A 19,645-nucleotide genomic window follows, 5' to 3' on the forward strand; every position below is an offset into this window, starting at 1 on the left:
AAATGTCAAATAATAAAAGCAATTCAACACCAATTTACCTGTGATTTAGAAATGATCATCGTTTTAATGTGACAAAGGTTAAACTATAATTTATCATTATTTAGGAGAATACATCAATTTAACATTCTTGTTGAAGTAACAACATCAAAATGAAACTTAAAAAAACCCTTTTAGACCATTTATATCTCACCATATTCAGATTATACTAAACAACACAAAAGAAACCAAAGATATGTACAATTAACTAAATAAAATGAATGCTTTGAGGAACACATCAAAGATAAAATGGTAAAAAAAACCATTCTGTACATAGAACGTTTGGAAACATCATTACAAGAATCCTTCTCATGATATCACCTATATAAATTCAGATTACATAACAGAATACTTCCAACAAACCCATCTTTGTAATGAAGAAATAGAGACAATTGAACATAATGTATCTTTTGGAATTGCCAGAAAGTTGAATTTATATGGGATGATAATTATTCAGTGGGTTTTCGATAAATTACATATAATTTTGAATATAGACATAAAGAACAGATTATTTTGGATTTATTGATGTAGAAATGAATGAAAACTGGACTCCAATCAAATTTACTATACTTTACAAAAATACTGCATATTTTGATGTCACGAAAGAAGATGAACCTATCCATAGCTGAATTGAAAGCATAATGTATATTTAAAATGCACAAAACATAATCAATAATACCCCCCAAAAAAGAAAAGAAAACATAGGAATTTATTCTTAGGATGTACACTTCTTAGGAGTCAAAATTTTCTCGTATTAAACTTTTTTTCTCATATAGAGTTTTGGAAATTGGAGTTCATACCATAGAAGAAAATTGAAGAAAAAACATAAGTCCGTGTGCTCGTTTTTGAGCTTTTGTCATTCAAAATTGACATAATATTGAATTTTATGAGAATTTTGTAGTTTTGATCATATACACCAGAGGTTAGATCCATAATTTCCTAATGAGGTGTTTGATATGCATGGATGTTTGCAGAATTTATTTTCCAGTGATCTTTAAAAATATAGGAGTTATAATTAACAAGATTCATATTTTCACTCAGAAAAACGACATATGCTACCCCTGCCATTAAATTTATTAAACTTTTGGAAATATTTTGCATATCAATAGGGAGAAGGTTGCTCTTTTTAAATCTTGCAAAAAATGGGGGGTCCTTGTGCTGACTTTTTTGCCCCATTTCAATATCTGTTATTTTTCAATGTTAAAAAATAAAAGTGCTAAAATTACCATAAAATGTTAATATGAAGCGACAAAAAGGTATCATTTCACACATTAATGCTTAATATTTAAATTACCACGAAGCTAGTAAAAACTACAGCAAAAATTAGCTCGATACAGCTAATAATACTGGCGCAGAGATGATTTAAAGGTAAAAACAATTTAAGCCAAAAATGGTAAAACTTCAGCTCAACTCAAAGAAAAACAACGGCACATTTTCAAAAGTTGGTCATTTCTTATAATTCCCGTACAAAAAATCTAATAAGAATAGAAATGCAATTTTTGAATAAAATTTGCAAATGGCAACTTGCTACAGATATTCATAGATTTTATTTGAAAACCTTATAACGTCTTTGGTCTATGTCGAAACGAGACTTCAGCGGGACTGAAACCTCAGTAGAATACATCCTTAACATGGCATGACTTTCAACAATGTAGTGTTATCAGATCTTTTAGAAGTGTCGATTTTATTTGAAATCTTCAAATACTTTACAATTTAGTAATTTACTTCGCCGTATGGCAATGAAAAGCAGTACAATATGTGGAAAGCCAAACACTATGATAACTTAATTCAGGAGTTAATGCAATAGATGGTCTACATATTTATGTTCAGTCGGAAAATTCTTCATATTCAGACATGGTCTCGACGTTTTCCTATTCAGACATCAGCCTATAACTCCTACAATAACAGGTAATTTCTCAGATATCTCGGCAGATCAGGGGCTTTACAAGCTCCTTAAAGTGCACATCCCACATGAAGCCATTGTTCTCCATTTAGGTTGTAACGAGCAGACAGAAGATGGTAAAGTATTTCTGTATTCTCGTTTGCTACAGCTACATAAAGAGTGGTCTTTTGAGAACGCAATATCCGTAGTGACTTGTAACCCGGGTTGATACCAAACCTATTCACTTCTAATTTCACATTTTCTCCAAGCAATAATGTCACAACCGCTATGTTGTTTTTGTACACTGCGTACCATAAGGGTGAGGCATTTGCTTTGTTACGAAGTTCGGGATCTGCACCGTATACAAGGAGCATCCTGACAGTACATGTCATACCATTGTATGTAGCATACATCAGGGCCGTATCTCGGTCTTGATCTTGGTTATCAACGTTACATCCTCGTGGCAGCAACATTTCCACCGCCTCTGCGTGTTTTCCAAGACACACAAGTCCCAGAGGGGTGTTTTTGGAATATGTCACTTTGTTATGCTCCGCGCCTTCAACCTTTAGCAGAGCTTTCAACATGTGTGTGTGACCGTACGAGGCGCCATAATGCAGTGCATTATACCATCGCTGAGGAAATTCGCTGCTGAGGTTGACGTCGGCACCGGCTTTAGCTAGTATCTCTACAACAGCAATTTGACCTTTTCTGGCAGCACTGGTAATAGGGGGTCATTTTATTATCTTTCCTCTGATTATTTGGATTTGCATCAGCATCCAACAGTACCTGGACAATATCAGCTTTATCTGTAAGTATAATAAAATAAGGAAACATGTACCTTAAGGTACTAAAATATTATATACTTGTTATATACTAGGTTACCCTACATTTGTTGGGTAACGTTGATTGGAAATCCTTATTAAAAATAATCCAAATAATAAAGCCTGGTAAGGCCATTCCAATTTGATTTTTGTTCTTCGGATTTTGTAATTTTAAAATAGGAGCGAGCAAGCGATTTTTTTTATTTTAAAATATTTTGAAAATGAAAAAAAATGAGCGAGCGAATATTTCCACAGTATTTGTATTATGTTCATTTCATGAAATAACATTTAATAAGCAATTGATTTTCATATTGTTTTCAACATTCATAACTGTATCAAAGATGGAAAAAAGAAGTCTGATTAAGGTATTGCTTACAATGGTATACTTTTAAGACAAATCATGACAATTTTAACATTGCATGGCAATGTGTAATACTTCAAAGAAATAGTCAAGAAAGCTATAACTAAGTAAACTTTACTTCATATCAACAATGTGCTGTTGACAGGTAAATCCTTTCTCAGTTGGCACAAAATATTGTTTGAAACTGACTATTTTTGTTTGGCCTGTTACTTATCTTGCAGCTCGTACTTAAACTGAGATATATAACTACAAACACAAAGATTATTGCCTTTCTATAAAAAATATATGGACAATATGACTCAAAAGTTTTATTTTATCAACATTCACAACAGAAAGGTTTTTTTTTTTTTAATTCATTTTATATAGCATCTTGAAGCAAAACAAGTACTCATTGTAATGGACACCATTACATAGTCCCCCAAACGCACCCCCAATTGCAATAAATCTGAAAAAAGTGTGCACTATATGCGCAAAAATACGGTAATACAAGGCTATTTTCAGAGAAATTGATTTGGCAGTTATCATGACTGTATGGCATCCCTTAAAATTTTAAGTTAAAACCCCCATTTACCAATTTTCAATGAATTGCTGACGAAAAATTGAAAACAGGAAGTTTGCCCAGCGACAATCTTTTAAAATTTGTATCATATTGATCAGCATCCCTTAATACCCCTATATGCTAATTTTTATTGAAATCAGAGACCAAAATATAAAAACAGGAAGTTAGGCCAGCGGCCATCTTGGAATACCAAAAATCTATACAAAAATGTTTTTATGTTGTTCGCCATCCCTTAAAACCCCCTGTAGACCAATTTTCTTTGAGATCGGAGATCGAAACCTGAAGAACAGGAAATGAGCCAGCGACCATCTTGGAATAGCAAAATCTTTACGAAAACCTTTGCATGTTGTTTGCCATCCCTTAAAACCCCTATATACCAATTTTCATTGAAATAGAAGACCGAAACCTGAAAACAGGAAGTGGGCCAGCAGCCATCCTGGCATACTAAAATCTTTACGAAAATGTTTGCATGTTGTTTGCAATCCCTTAAAACCCATACATACCAATTTTCATTGAGATCGGAGACCGAACCTGAAAACAGGAAGTGGGCAAGCAGACATCTTGGAATACCAAAAATCTTCACGAAAATGTTTTCATGATGTTCGCCATCCCTTTAAAGCCCTATATACCAATTTTCATTGAGATAGAAGATTCATTTTTTTATATTTTACCAAAAAGATAGGGATGCACTCTCTATAAAATTCTCAATAACCTCCGTAATTTTTTTTTTTTTTTTTGGTTGACTTATTAAAATACTCAGTTAAATCATACATGTAACTACATTTATGTATATGTAATTGAATTGATAAATGAATACCATCATATATATTCGGATAATGTCATCATGCAGCATCAGTTATCTCTGTCAAGAATTCATTTATTTTTCTTTATTCTTTCTTCACTTGTTTTTTACATTATGACCTTCTGTAACACATTGTAACAAACAAATTTTGAATCTTGGAGTATCGAGGATGTAGGCGCCCATGCTCCTATGCATTCTTATAATTTCCTTGATACTTTAAAGAATTAATACTGATTATAGTGTATAAAATCAGAACTCAATTCTTAACCTGATTATGCCATCGCCAAAATATCATTGTGAGTATTACTCAATGACACATGTGCGTCGAGCATTACGCACTTGATATGTTTCTAAAAATAGGTCTTGTTGATACATGTATGACTTATGGATAAAATGAAATTGAAATATACAGGTAATACATGCATTTTAATTACTATTTTCCAGGTAAAATTTAAACTTTTGTTTTCAGGAACTAGGCTGGGTTTACTCTATTAGTGAAAGATACAAACAACGGGAATTGTGTTGAAAATATCACGCAATTTGCATATATGGAAAATTGACTTGCAGTCGCGGTTCTTTTCGAATTTATTTCAAGATGGTGGAAATCCATAGTTGTAAAACTGCAATAAAACGTCATGGTACATGTATGAGCCTCGGCAAGCCTCGGGTTTTACATTTTGTGACCCTCGGGTAGAATATCACTATCCTTCATATACAGTACATGTGACATCAAGGACATAGTCTCACTTATAAATTCTTGGTGAATCATATGTTAACTTTTCCGAGGTATTAATATATCGAATTGTTTTTGTACGGTACATTCATGTACATGCAAGCGATTTTGATTATAAAAATGTTACAATATGCACGTGAGCCTGATGTCAATTGAAGGTTCAGCAGCACAAGTTTAAAAAGTGACTGGCCAATCAAAAGGCGCCATTGATTTGCAATTGTAAATGGGCGTGGCTTTCAATTCTCGAAGGTTACCTGTGACGGGGTATGTGACCACATCAAAGACACTTTTTAAATGGTGTAACAATCTCCCGCCGCCGAAATTCATTCGAAACGAACCCTCTCTGTTTCCGATTCATTGTATGATCACTGTAAATATGTACCATTACTAATGAATCTTTTTGAATGGTTAACTTTTACCAGTGAATTTTGTAGACTCCCCTTGTAGAAACCAATAAGAGTGATCTTCACTTACCGAGTTTCACAGCGATGTGGAGAGTTGTTTCTTTGTATGGACACACTCGACTGGTGTAATTAACATTCGCGCCTTTTTCTAGTAATTTGGTAACATACTCAATTCCTGTCGGTATAGCTCTCATGAGTATGCTATCTTGCCCATCACCGACCGTGACATTAACATCTGCCCCAGAATCTATCAACACATCAAATAAATCTTTGTTTTGAGAACGAAGTGCCAGGCTCGCTGGAGATTCTGCACCATCTCTGTTTCCATCTCTCATACTAATGTTAATTCCAGGAAATTACAAAAATCGCTCGACCAATTTGAAATTACCTTGTTCCATGGCTAGAATGAAAACCGTTGATGTGTTAAGAGTACAGGCAGCATTAACATCGATGTCTAATGTGAGAAGGAGGTCAGTAGCTTCTTCATTCCTCCTCATCACGGCGATGAAAATAGGAGATAGATTCAAAGAGCTCGTCTTCTTATTCAATATGTATCTTTGCGATGAGAACACTTTCAACAGTTCTACGTTGTTGGTCGAAGCTGCAACATGGACGAACGACAGCTTGAGGACATAGAAATATACATAATCTTCATCAAGTTCACATCTACACTTACCACTTTGTATCACTTGTGAAATCTCCGCTATTGATGTTGAGTCAAAATGTCGCTTTTAAGGCATCCTCTCCAGCACTTACAAAATTATTTTAAGCCTGTGACAATAAAAACCTGTACAGTGCATTTGTAAACCTTTATTTTACTATTTTCATTAACAAATTATAAAGATATAGCATTAAGGGAGAAGAAGCATTACAATAACACTTTATGACTACAACAGGTCGATAATGACTTACATATTTCGATATCCATCTTGATGACGTCTTCAAATTTGCTCACAAGTTCCATGCAGTTAATGTCTGTCCGCATTATTCTCTCATACAGTTTTGCCTGGCGCTTTCTGATTTCTGATATAGACACAAACGATATTAAGTAATAGAAAATTCTGATATGATGTTATGGTTTGATAGTGCTTTAATGTGACTACAGGTGATATATCCTCTTTTATTTCATCCAAACCAATTTATTTTACTCAAGTTCTGTCTATTACGAGTACTATTACTAGTACAACAACTACAACTTTATATTGCCATTTCTTTATTATCATTTATATCACAATAAATGATTTCGTTTCACAGTGGTAGACTAACTTGAAATAATATGTAACTAACCAAGAGTAAAACGCCAGTGCATCTACATGATGTATCGTAACACTGTCAATATTTGTTCGTTGTAGTCGGTAGACACCCCGGGTACACCTGGGAACTCTCGTCTGTCTGCAAATCATTACACTTCCTGTGTATTGAACAAAAGACGCACCTCGGTAAGCTAGTTTCTCAACGGCCAGTGAATGTTCCGGATAGATATACTCTGTACATTGTTACACATGCGAGTGAGAATTTCTAATATATGGGGATTTCCCTTCTACGGCAGATCACTGTTGATAAACACATGTCTTTGCTTCTTATTCATACAATTTCTTCTCCACATAATAGGTGGATAAAGCCACATGATAACATTATTTTATCATTGGGGAAAATGAAATGAAAAGAAAACGCAATCACACACACACACACACACAACCTCTCTCTCACACACACACTGATAAAATTGAAACAGTAATTTGTAACAAACCGAAAGTGGGCTACCTTAATTTCATAACTGACTCATATCTTATTATACATATCAATTCAAATTTTCCCATTCCAACATTGTAATTGTGTTACTAGTATAACAAACCAAAAATAGGTGATCTTGTATATTTTCATTCTGAATGCGTATAACACCAGTATTAAAACTCCATACTCATCACTGAGTATTTACCTGACGAAATCTCTACATTTGTCTGTGCCAAAGATTGCATTTTCAAGTTAAGAAATAAAGTTGACATATTTTCAAATACAAAACAAATCGACCAACATGATTTTAGTAAAAATTCAATATTTTTGATAGTTGTTTGGAAATTTTCATTGATATCGATGGCCTAAAATGAGGTTACAACGCCAAACAAATGTAAGGTTCCCTGTGTAATGTATGTTAACACTGACAATTTATTTCGCTTATTTGCCGTCCGGCGCAGTCATAGTCAACTAAAAGCACAAAACATTTGGACGACGATGGGAAACATACAACGACCCGCGTTATGAAAATTAACATGTTATTAATTTCAATAAAATTGTTAGAAGGTGATGATAAGTATAGTATTAACGGTAAGCTAATGACTAAGCTCTACAAAATTATAAATATCGTTTTACACTTCAATTTTAACAAGAGCCCCAGAGGGCCTTATCGCTCACCTGGTTTATTTAGTAATTATATTAAAAACTCTTGCAGTTTGAAATAGCAAAACTGACCCATTTGGCAACCACCATTTGTACAACAAGGATGCTACCATTGCAATATGGGTGTTATCCAATGCTTAGTTTCAGAGAAGAAGTCGTTTATATACAGCCAAAAGGCCGCGTGGGCCCGCCATTTCTACAATTTTCAAACAGTACCGCATAGGAATGCTGCCAGTGAAATTCTGTTCAATGCTAACTAGCGAACAAGTCACAAACAAGTCGATTGTTGACGGACGACGGACGTGGTATCACAAAAGCTCACTTTGGTCCTTCAGACCAGATAAGCTAATAATTAAATCCCGTGTTGGAAAGGTATGTGACCCTTGAATACTTACACAATTATAAGCACAGGGACCTTTGTGACATTTAAAGACATACTAATTGGACTCCGGGGACTAATACTGCAACAAATTATTTGGGATATGTACACTATGAAACAATTGGATTAATAGCAAGCTCTGTTCAACGATCGGACGAAGCATTTTTTTTAAATGACAAATAACAAATACATTTGCCTAAGTCGAAACCTCGGTGTTTGTTGTTATTAATTTTTTTCTTACAATAAAAAGTGTACCAAAATGCATTTATTCCTAATTATTTATCATCAAATACAAATGTATTGATGTAACAATGTAATGATTACAAAGGGATAAATCCGACGGTGCTTGATTCAAGTTAAAATAATCCGATATGAATTTAAATTTGAAAAAATAGATATTTTATAATTATTCTACTGACGTTAATATTTACTTGTGGAGAGTTTGGTAGAAATGATTTTACTTATCATTATTGTGAAGTATAAGTATATGTAGGCTATCTCAAACAATTACGGCAACTACTATACTGTGATTACACTTGATACCATACAGCTTACAAATGCCATGCTAGTTGAGAGCTTTCGATGACCATTGTACTTTTTGGTCACTCTGACTTATGGTTGGTCAACGCTGGGTGGCGTGGTTACGTCACGGGAAGGAATACTCAACAAGTCAAAGAATACACTTAATTCATATATTTGTTGTGTTTAGGCCAGCTAAAGAAATACAATACGGAATTGGAATGACGAAGTCACAGATCCTATTGACAGGATACCGACCTACGGCCAGTCCTCGGCAAAATACTACGGATATGTTTCGACCTAAACCCCTCTAAGAAATGGAGGGCTAGTTAACAAATGTTTGACGTTTTTCTTTCATTAAATAGTAGCATGAAGAATAGGCTTAATTCTGTTTGTGACACCATTTTTGCATGACTTTTATATTGAGGAATCTGATAATAAATCAGTTAATAACAGATAATTTTGCAAATATTTCGGAAGGTCAAGGACTTTTACAAGTTTCTTAAGCTGTCGCAGATTCCCATATCCTCTGAAATAATTACGACAGATAGAAATTAAGCGTAATGGCTGAGTAGCCTTACTCCTTAACGTTGTCACGACTTTAGCCTGTTTTTCCAATTCCGGACAGTCAATGTGAACCCATGGTTCGCCGCCTATGTTGTAACCTGCGGCCAAAAGAAGGTAAATGATGTCGTTGTATCCGTTGCGGACAGCGACATAAAGAGTACTCCTTGGAGTACTGAATATTGGTACCGGAACATTGCTGAATGCGTGATGATTCGAACCTATGCTGTTTACCTCTAATCGTACATTTTCTCCCAACAATAACTTTACAATCTCCTTGTGGTTTTTGTATACAGCGTTCCATAAGGGTGAAGCATTTGAATCACTGCGAAGGTCGGGATCTGCTCCGTATTCAAGGAGCATCCGGACAGTGTCCGTCATACCATTGTATGTAGCATACAACAGAGCTGTATCACGGTCTTTATCTTGGTTATCAACGTTACATCCTCGTGGCAGCAACATCTCCACCGCCTCTGCATGTTTTCCATGACATGCCAGTCCTAGAGGCGAGTTCTTGTCATTTGTTATTTTGTCATGCTCCACACCTTCAACCTCCAGCAAAACATTCAGCATGTCTGTGTGGCCGTTCCAGGCGGCAAAGTGAACTGCATTATACCCCTGAACATTACATAGGTTGACATCAGCACCGCCTTTAGCCAGGACTTCCACTGCTACAGTTCGACTTCTATAGGCAGCACTGATTATAGGGGTACTTTTATCGCTCATCAACTGAACATTCGGTTCTGCTCCAGCATCCAACAATATCTTCATAATATCAGTATTGCCTACCAATAAAAAAATATTCTTATTAATTGGAAAGCGATTTAAAATAAAGATATTTGAAAACAAATCCTAATTTCAGTACAGTTCTGATATGAAACGATTTTGTTATCTTGAAAGTACATGTATATAATTCCCCTTTATTCTATACTGTAAATTAATCAATTACATCGATGTATTAGGATACGGATTTAGTGGCAAATTATACCTGTGTTCAGTAAATTTCAAATTAGGTCTTTTGTCAGTTTGGTCGCAAGTCATTTCGGTACAGTATCAAATAAATCATGTTACGTGTCGGCATTTCTTGCGGCTTCTGAGCTCAATGCTTTATATCCTCACAGCAGAGCTACCATTATGCAAATCCACCCTGAAGAAATTTAAGATTTTTTAAAACAAATCTAATCCAGTTGCAGTAGGTTTATTTAATTCTTTGTTAAATTATGATATCAAGAAGTTCAAATAGATTTTACATACCGATTTTTGTTTCAATGTGCCTGACGATGGCCAACAGGCCGATCATTTGTAATAGAAAAGACATTTGTGTTGTTGAAACTGTATATTTTCTCCCTCTAGAGGGCACTTGTTTGAAAGTTCATAGTGCCATTCAAGACATTTCTAGGTTATGTGATCCTATGAATATGAAACATCCGCTTGATGAATAGTTCCGCATTTTGGTTTTCAACCCATTCAAGTATATAAGAATCTATTTATGTCCTATTACGGAAACTTACCAGTGTCAACAGCGATGCGTAGAGCTGTCTCCCTACGTGGGCTGATGTAATTAACATCAACGCCCTTTTCAAGTAGCTTGGTAACATATTCCATTCCTCTATATATTGCCATCATGAGTAAGCTCCTGATGATTCCGATACCGACCGTGACGTTAGTATTTGCTCCGGCATCCAACAACATATCAAACATTTTCTTATTTTCTCGTTGTAGCGCAATGGTAACTGGGTTTTCCATGACTGTGTTTTTCTTATTGATGTCGACTCCATGGAACTGTAACAGACGTTGCACCAGCTTTTCATTATTCTGTCTCACGGCTTGCATCAAAACCGTTGATTCGTTATTCATACAGGCAGCATTAATATCAATGTCTTTTGAGAGTAGAAAGTCAGTTGCTTCTTCATTTCTCTTTATCACAGCGATGAAAATGGGTGATAGATTCAGACATTGCGATTGCCGATTCAAGATATCCTTCCGAGATGTAAAAAGTCTCAATACATCTACGTTGTTGGACGAGGCAGCAATGTGGACGAACGTCAGACTGACAACATAATCCTTACGATCACAATGGTTACATGTACACTGGCCGATACGTATCATCTCCGATACCTCCTCTATAGAAGGTGAACATTCTATTAAGGTACGTCCAATGTCTCGGCTGCATGAACATTGATATGCAACAGCATCTGCAACAAAAAACAAAAACTTCCTAATACGCTTTTCTTTTAAATGAAGAAAACTGTAAATAAATACAAGAATACAAATTACAATTTTCTTATTGTTAAAGCCATCTTCAAATATTGGTGAAACGTTATTGGTTTTTTTTAAATCACATTTTAAAACCGTGGTACACATTTGTTGTGAATTCCACCTTTATTTCTCTATCTAACGTGATGTGCATTTCATTTGATTAATCAGAGATGTTAAATGACAGAGATTCGTTCTATATATCGTAAACACAATACATATAATATTCATAGAGAAGTGATGTATATGTAGACTTATATTAAAATATATGATAGAAAAAATATGTCACTCTGTCACGTCGCAAAAATAATTCAAACGATAAATACTTTAGAAAAATTCCTTGTCTTCTCCGCAAATGGGTGTGAATAAGCGGGAAAACAAGCAGTTGTTGTGGACACCAAAACACGACTTACTTATTTGAATTTCCTTCTGGATGACGTCTTCATATTTTCTCACTAGTTCCATACAGTTAGTGTCCTTCCGCATCATGCTTTCATAAAGCTCAGCCTGAAGCTTTCTAATTTCTGTTTAAAAAAAAATTTTTTAATACAAAGGTTGTCTTTATATGGAATTTAATGTTGTATGCCGCATTTTTTTAGTTGTTAGAAACTAGGCCGTAAATACAATGCCATGTTAATTGGAAACTAAACATCTAAAATGACAAAGAGACTGATATTGTGTGATAATCTACTTATTTGATAGAAGTAAAATGTTTATTGTATATTTTGTTTGATAGCTGATACGTCGGTGTACCATACACTATAATCTACTCTAATTGGTAGATGATGTTAATCTGCGAAAAAAATCGTATTCGTGCATTACGAAAGTCACATCAACAGGACGTAAAAAATCATATCGAGGTGTCTGTATGTATAACTATGGAATCTAGTCCGTGTTCTAACAATGGCTTGACATTGGAATATTCAGAAACGTTTCGGTAACATATAGGTGAAGAACAAATGAAGCTTTGTTAGTCCACTACTTTGGGATACTTATTGAAAATGGTCATTCCGAAAAGTGAGATAAATGGTTGAAAAACTCGAATATGCACAAGAAAGGACAAAAGAGTTTCCATAAATATCGACAAAACGTCAAAGCGCATTTCCATATGACTTTTATTCATGGCTTTTTATCCTATAAATACATCATAGCTGAATCAGTAATGTAGCTATCTTGTTTCGTAATAAAGTATCGGCAACTGAACAAAACCGAGGGGAGGGTCTCGTTTGTCAGCAAAATTGCACTTTTATCTGTCAAAGTTGTTAGAAAACATTTAATGCAAAAACGGAAAAGTTGTGAAGGATGAAATTGATGAATAAATTAAGCAAGTATCTAAAAAAACGATGACGAAGTCGCTTTGATCATTGAGTTTCAAATTTCTTCACAAGAGAAAAACTGAAAAGTCATTGTACGGTGGAAATCCCTGAACTTAGGTGACAAAATCTTTCCGTCTGTAAAAATATCCTCTTGCTATTTTCAAATTTACACGAAAAAAATCGTTTTGGTTTACATGTACATATTATGATTAAATTATTCTTCAGAGATAAAAGATAACTGTCCATACGAACTCGCAAAGCCGCGTCTTAGATTTACCTGTGACATCCATTACACAATCCATCTCGCTATCCATCCTGCATACACTCCTGTCTAGTGTCAGTATCTGTAACACCAGAGAAATATCCATTTATATTTATGCAATATAGAATATAATTTATTTTTTGTTTATTAATCTATGTCTTTATGTGTGCTATACATAAAGTAGATAGTGTTCAGAGGGCTGGTAATGCAGGAAATCCCTATTAATTGATTATTTTCTGTTTTCTGTGTTCTCAATTTCTTGCTTACTAATTGCGATAACTGCGTCAGGGATATTTACAATTAATTATGTAATGTCTTGTTGCTTGCCATATTTTCTTTTCTTTTTTAAGAAAGCCTATAAGTGTCACTTTGGAAAATAAAGAAACTCTTTCTCGTTAAAACGCATTAATTTTCTTGTTAAAACGTGTTAATTATCTCGTTAAAACGCTTTAATTTTCTTGTTAAAACGTGTTAATTATCTTGTTAAAACGCGTAAGGTATCTCGTTATATCTCATATTTTCCGAAGTGTTTTTCTGCGTACATACATGCGACTTAAATTAAATAAAACTCATATATCTTGTATGCATCTTGTAGTTCACTGCCAATTCTATGATGATTGATTTGCTCATTTACCAGGTTTTATTTAGGTTCTTGTTTATAGAATTAAGACATGTCTAAAGTGACTTGAATATTCTTGGTAAACGGATCGACACATGCGATCAGAGGAATATTTCGTCATATCAAAGATATAAATCATTATAAACAGATACACCCTTTGACGTAAATTTATTTATATACGGTTTACATAAGATACAGAAATGTACGTATATTATATGAACTATGTATAACATATTATCTTTTCGATTTGTTTTAGTAAAGATAACTTTGTGTAGTTAGATGGATCCCCTGGTACTCTGTGTTACAGGTATGTTACTATTGTACACGGAATACAATATATTGTTCGGGATAGACGTTGATCGATAATATAAATTCTGACACAATATTTTTTTTACTGTATAGATTCATTTGGAAATTGTCTGCTACTTACCGATAAAATATGTCAGATATTCTACACCGACAATTTAGTGAATTTACGTTGAACAGTACGCCTTCCTGCTTGACGTCATATAGGACGACAGGGGATTCCTGTTTGTGGCTGAATACACAAGGAAGTCTAACAGACTTCTGGCGGTATACATGTATTAATAGGATATACCATAATGTATAGTATCATACTGTAGTATATATCACAGGAACATCCTTATAGTTTCAATGTCAAATCAAGTTGATCGGTAGTTACCGTAAATTCCCCTAGTTATAACGTTACAATCCCAAACACGTACCGTATTCAGTTACGTGCATCCATGTAAATGTTATCATTGGAATTCCCTGTGCAAGGGAGATGACTCGTGGTAGACTGAAAGTGTTAATTTCATTTTTATTGGTAATTAATAACTGCATGCTTGTATATTGTAATTATGTCACTGATTTTCTCTGCACTGCAGAAATTATTTAAATAAAACATCGTTAAAGACTCGACGTGGTGGGAAATGAAACCGAAAGTAACCAGGATGGTAACAAACGGGGCGCTTGATTTAGCCAATATAGATCTATTTTGATATCCCGTTCGTGGAGAAATATGTACATTGTTAAAATCGACAAACGAATCACACTGAAAATGTTAACAGGATAAAGAGGTGGATACATGACAAGTCTAACTACCTATCTAAACCATAATCAAAGTGGTTAAAGGCCCACTACCTTTCCGAAACGGTTTTTAATTTTTAAAATGGGAATGTAAAACGAGATCGATAATTTTGTAGTGTCATAAAAGTTATTAACTTACCGTTATTACTACTCATCCTCATCGTCTGAAAAATTTGATCAAAATAAATAAAACGTTAATTTTTATAACGCGGGCCATCGAAATGTATTTTCTGATGTTTTTTAAAGAAACCTTTCAATTTTGCTTCGGAAAGGTAGTTGGCCTTTAATTAAATAAGTAATTCTATGTATTGTTACTTTTCATGACTTCCTAAACACAAAAGTGATTTAACATTGGTAAACAATCTCCAAGACAGAAAAATCATTTATAAATTGCGTGAAAAGTACTATAGTAAAAGCATGTTGTGCGATCCAATTCTTTATATTGTTGTGAACCATGGATTCTTGGTTTTCCGCGGTTCACAACAATATACAACTATACCTTCTTTTTGTTTATAAGTTCATTTGTTGATAGCTACACTTGTATTTAATGTCTACATCCAAAGATGTCTTTTATACAGAAAGGAAATGAGCAAAGGTCACACAATGTTTAAAACTGGTGACCCCAATATGTACAGGTAAATAATCATTGACCAGTCTCTGTCCTTGTTGGCCTTCGAACAGCGTGCACATATAGCACATTTAGTAAATGTTTAAACTCTGAAAAGCAAATTGTTCGTCACTCCTTATGACAAATTTGGTTGTCGACCCCACCATTCTACAGAGAAATACCTGGTTAGTGTTTCGACAAATGCTTGAAAAATATTGATGAATGCTATATCTCCAATGTAAAAAAAGTTGTGGGGGAAGGGTAGAGCCAACGCCGATGGTAGTTTTATTGATTGGTGGGGTAATGGGTTCCTGGCTCCCTAGTCGGGATATCCGCAGGGGAGTAAAGAGTAAAGCAAAGTAGGCAGAACTTTACAATCACAACGGGCAAAGGAGATCTCACAAGTTCACCTTTTATTGACAATAAAAAAGATGAACCAATGATGTCTCTTTTACCTGTTGCGATTGTACAGGTCTATTTAGTTTACAATATATTTTGTTTCATAGACCCTGCGCAAGGTGTTTGATACCGTTAATCATTGGGTTTTGCATCCTCGATACTCCAGGGGTTCCGATCACTTACGATCTCTACACCCCTGGACTATCTCATAGTGAAATTGAAGGCAGCTCAGCGGAAAACATTTGACCAATCACAGGCTAGCAAAGATTTCATTTGAAGACTACAGAGAGAGCGACACCTAACATCAAAGCCACACAGTCAACCACAGTGTACCGTTATACGGCTCTTTTGATGTACATCAAATGACTAAATTACCTGTTTGAGATAGTCCAGGGGTGTAGAGATCGTAAGTGATCGGTATCCCTGGAACATCGAGGATGTGGATTTTGTTGCACAACTTTAATGCAGATAGTGTTGCTACTTCAGCCTTGAATTTATTTGAAGTTTTATTTCTCTTTCTCCCTCTCTGGTGTTCTGTCAGCCTTTCTCCAAATTACGATTAGGGTGTCCCAGGGCTCTGTTCTAGGGTCTCTATAGTTTAGTTTAAACAAATGATAATCCTAAATGTTTGAAACAGTCTGTTGCAATGATGCATACACATGGCACTTTACAGAAAGTAAGAGAGTAAAACGTAGAAAGTCTTTCATCTAAAATGAATGAAGATGTAATGAATAAAACCAACATTAGAAATATAAAAACAAAAAGTAGTTTATTTTATTTATCAATACAGACAACATGGCTATACATGAGTTAAATAAATCCTAACAAAGCAGTACGGTAAACAAGGTCATTTGGTACATTATTCACACTACAGACCATAGATTGTGTTAATACCAATACATTATTGTAAACTAAAGCTGAATAACCGATATAATAACAGAGTTACACACTTGATCATAAAACATATTATATTATCCTCTTCCATGGATTACTTCAATGTTCTTATATCCAGTTTTACTGTGATATAGTCCAGGGGTGGATATAACACTATTGTAGTACCCCCTGGTGACCATCTGTTTCAGGTGACATACCCTTGTATTCTGTGAACGCCACACATCCTTTATTCTGTATGTAATTTGGCCATTATTTTCAGATCAATGCCTTAAAAGTGAGGATATGATATTTGTACCAGAAAGATATATACAAACATAAATATCTATAAATATTGATCAATATAATCTGGAGAGGTGTCTGTAAACAAGGGGTAAGATGAGGACAAATTAGTTAGGCACAGCATCAGTGATTATCAATTAATATTGAGTGGTTTACAAAATGTGACAAAATCTGAAATTCATCTTTTCCCGCTAATCTTTACACTGTTGACTTACCAGGTAATACTCAGTATCTTGGTAGCAGTACAGCTACCTGTATACCAGTATTTGTACAGAAATAGTTTCCATTTAAAATGTTCAGAAAATCATTTCTTAATCATATAGTAGTAAATCTGGTTCCTTCTTTACAAGTACATATGTTTTTCCTGGCTCTAACAACAGAACATCTTTACATACTGTGCCTGGTGTAGTACCACATGGCAATTTTACTGCACATGACAATGGGAAATTCATCCATACCACTTTGATGTCAGAGCTGCTGCATATAAAGTTTATCTGGCATGTCAAACATCAGTATTATATAACAGGTAAAAAAAATAGAATACATGTGCTGTAGTGCTTTTTAATTCATTTCAAGAGATTCAATATATCACATGATCATCCTGTATCTCATGAAATTCCTTTTGTATGTCAAGTGAACATTCTATAGGTCATGTAATCACACTATAAATTATCATGTGATCATTTTGTACCTGTAATAATATACATATATGTATGTAGGTCACTTTACAAAGTTAGGCTAGAAGTCTCCTAGCCTTTAACATTATGCCAAGCAGATCCAAAATGACAGTTACAAAGAAATAAGGATTTATAAGTGATAAGGATTCGTCACTGTCTCTTTACACTATTAAAGGGTTTGTGACACAAAAACCTTTTTATACATTTTCTGATAGTTTGACCCCATCAATGTTGGCTGACATACATTTCACAGCACTCCGCAAAGCTGTTTATCTACTTTAAAGGCAGTAAGGGTAAATTGCTGCGGCTGAGAAAACTTTAATGAGCGTCATCCGTTTCACCATGCTCTGCTGTCTGCTGTAGATACTATATATTTATAGAGAAAAACTACAGAGTCTTCCAGTATTTTTTTAAATATCTGCTGTGGAAAACAATGACAGTGATATCCCTGCTTTGGGATTTGTTCCGGACATTATCCCATACCAGTTTGACCCTTTGATACACACTGATAATTCTCTTTCTACTGAGAAAGGGGATTACATAGCCAGATGTTTCAGATGCTGATCAAGAAAACCAAGAAGGTAATCATGAGGATTGGTTGACAAACACGGCATGGTTTGTAATACACCTATTATTATTTCAACTTATTGGCATTAAATATAAATGTGGATACCTTCATGGGTATTCATCAGATAATATTCATCAGATAATTTCTTTTTAATAAGTTAATATAATCTGTAATATATCTTACATAATTATTTTTTTTACATTAAAATCATCCATTGAGAACAATTAATTTCTCCTTTTATTACTTTATACTGTACATACATAAGTAATTTACATTTGTATGATTGATATCAGTGACTTACGACTTATATAATTATTACACTAATTTTACATACCAAATATACATGTATCTCAATAAAATCTTTTTTTAATTAACATCAATGACAACAATGTGTAATACACTTCATTACTATGTCAATAAACAATTGGAGAATTCAGTAAATGAGGATTATATTCTTAACGACAGAGAAATGTATAATAATGACATAGGTTACTACCCAAACATAGCTAATTACATGGTTCAATTACCAAAAGTCAACTTTTCCATTTATGTTATGGAAACATATTTAGTTATACCGGTTATGATATCAATGCTATAGTTTTCAATAAAAAAAAACATAAAATCATCCATTGAGAACAATTAATTTCTCCTTTTATTACTTTATACTGTACATACATAAGTAATTTACATTTGTATGATTGATATCAGTGACTTACGACTTATATAATTATTACACTAATTTTACATACCAAATATACATGTATCTCAATAAAATCTTTTTTTAATTAACATCAATGACAACAATGTGTAATACACTTCATTACTATGTCAATAAACAATTGGAGAATTCAGTAAATGAGGATTATATTCTTAACGACAGAGAAATGTATAATAATGACATAGGTTACTACCCAAACATAGCTAATTACATGGTTCAATTACCAAAAGTCAACTTTTCCATTTATGTTATGGAAACATATTTAGTTATACCGGTTATGATATCAATGCTATAGTTTTCAATAAAAAAAAACATCTCTGTAAATTGTTTATATTGTTATTAATTTTACCTATTGATATATTTATTATTAAAGAAATATTACTTTTGTATAATGTATTTATACGACTATACAGCCAGATACTAATACTGATATTATGCAATTATCAATTTAATAATGTGTACTGTAGCAATTCGTATGAGTAATTAAGTAGCAGGCAATGGTGA

At 34.0% G+C, this 19,645-nt stretch overlaps 1 protein-coding gene across 1 annotated transcript in view; it reads right to left on the reverse strand.

The window, feature by feature from the left end:
* Positions 1-33: 33 nt before the first annotated feature.
* Positions 34-19,645, reverse strand: part of LOC138319721 (serine/threonine-protein phosphatase 6 regulatory ankyrin repeat subunit B-like) — a 28,987-nt gene continuing 9,375 nt past the window's right edge. The window contains exons 6-13 of the mRNA XM_069262859.1: positions 13,307-13,373; positions 12,127-12,237; positions 10,969-11,652; positions 9,316-10,242; positions 6,511-6,621; positions 5,987-6,199; positions 5,669-5,845; positions 34-2,648 (exon numbers count right to left, since the gene is read on the reverse strand). Coding sequence (XP_069118960.1) covers positions 1,990-2,648; positions 5,669-5,845; positions 5,987-6,199; positions 6,511-6,621; positions 9,316-10,242; positions 10,969-11,652; positions 12,127-12,237; positions 13,307-13,373 — 2,949 coding nt within the window. The 3' untranslated portion in view covers positions 34-1,989. The remainder of the gene's footprint in view (positions 2,649-5,668; positions 5,846-5,986; positions 6,200-6,510; positions 6,622-9,315; positions 10,243-10,968; positions 11,653-12,126; positions 12,238-13,306; positions 13,374-19,645) is intronic.

This window comes from Argopecten irradians, chromosome 3, assembly GCF_041381155.1.
Source record: "Argopecten irradians isolate NY chromosome 3, Ai_NY, whole genome shotgun sequence".
In the NCBI taxonomy this organism is placed as follows: domain Eukaryota; kingdom Metazoa; phylum Mollusca; class Bivalvia; order Pectinida; family Pectinidae; genus Argopecten; species Argopecten irradians.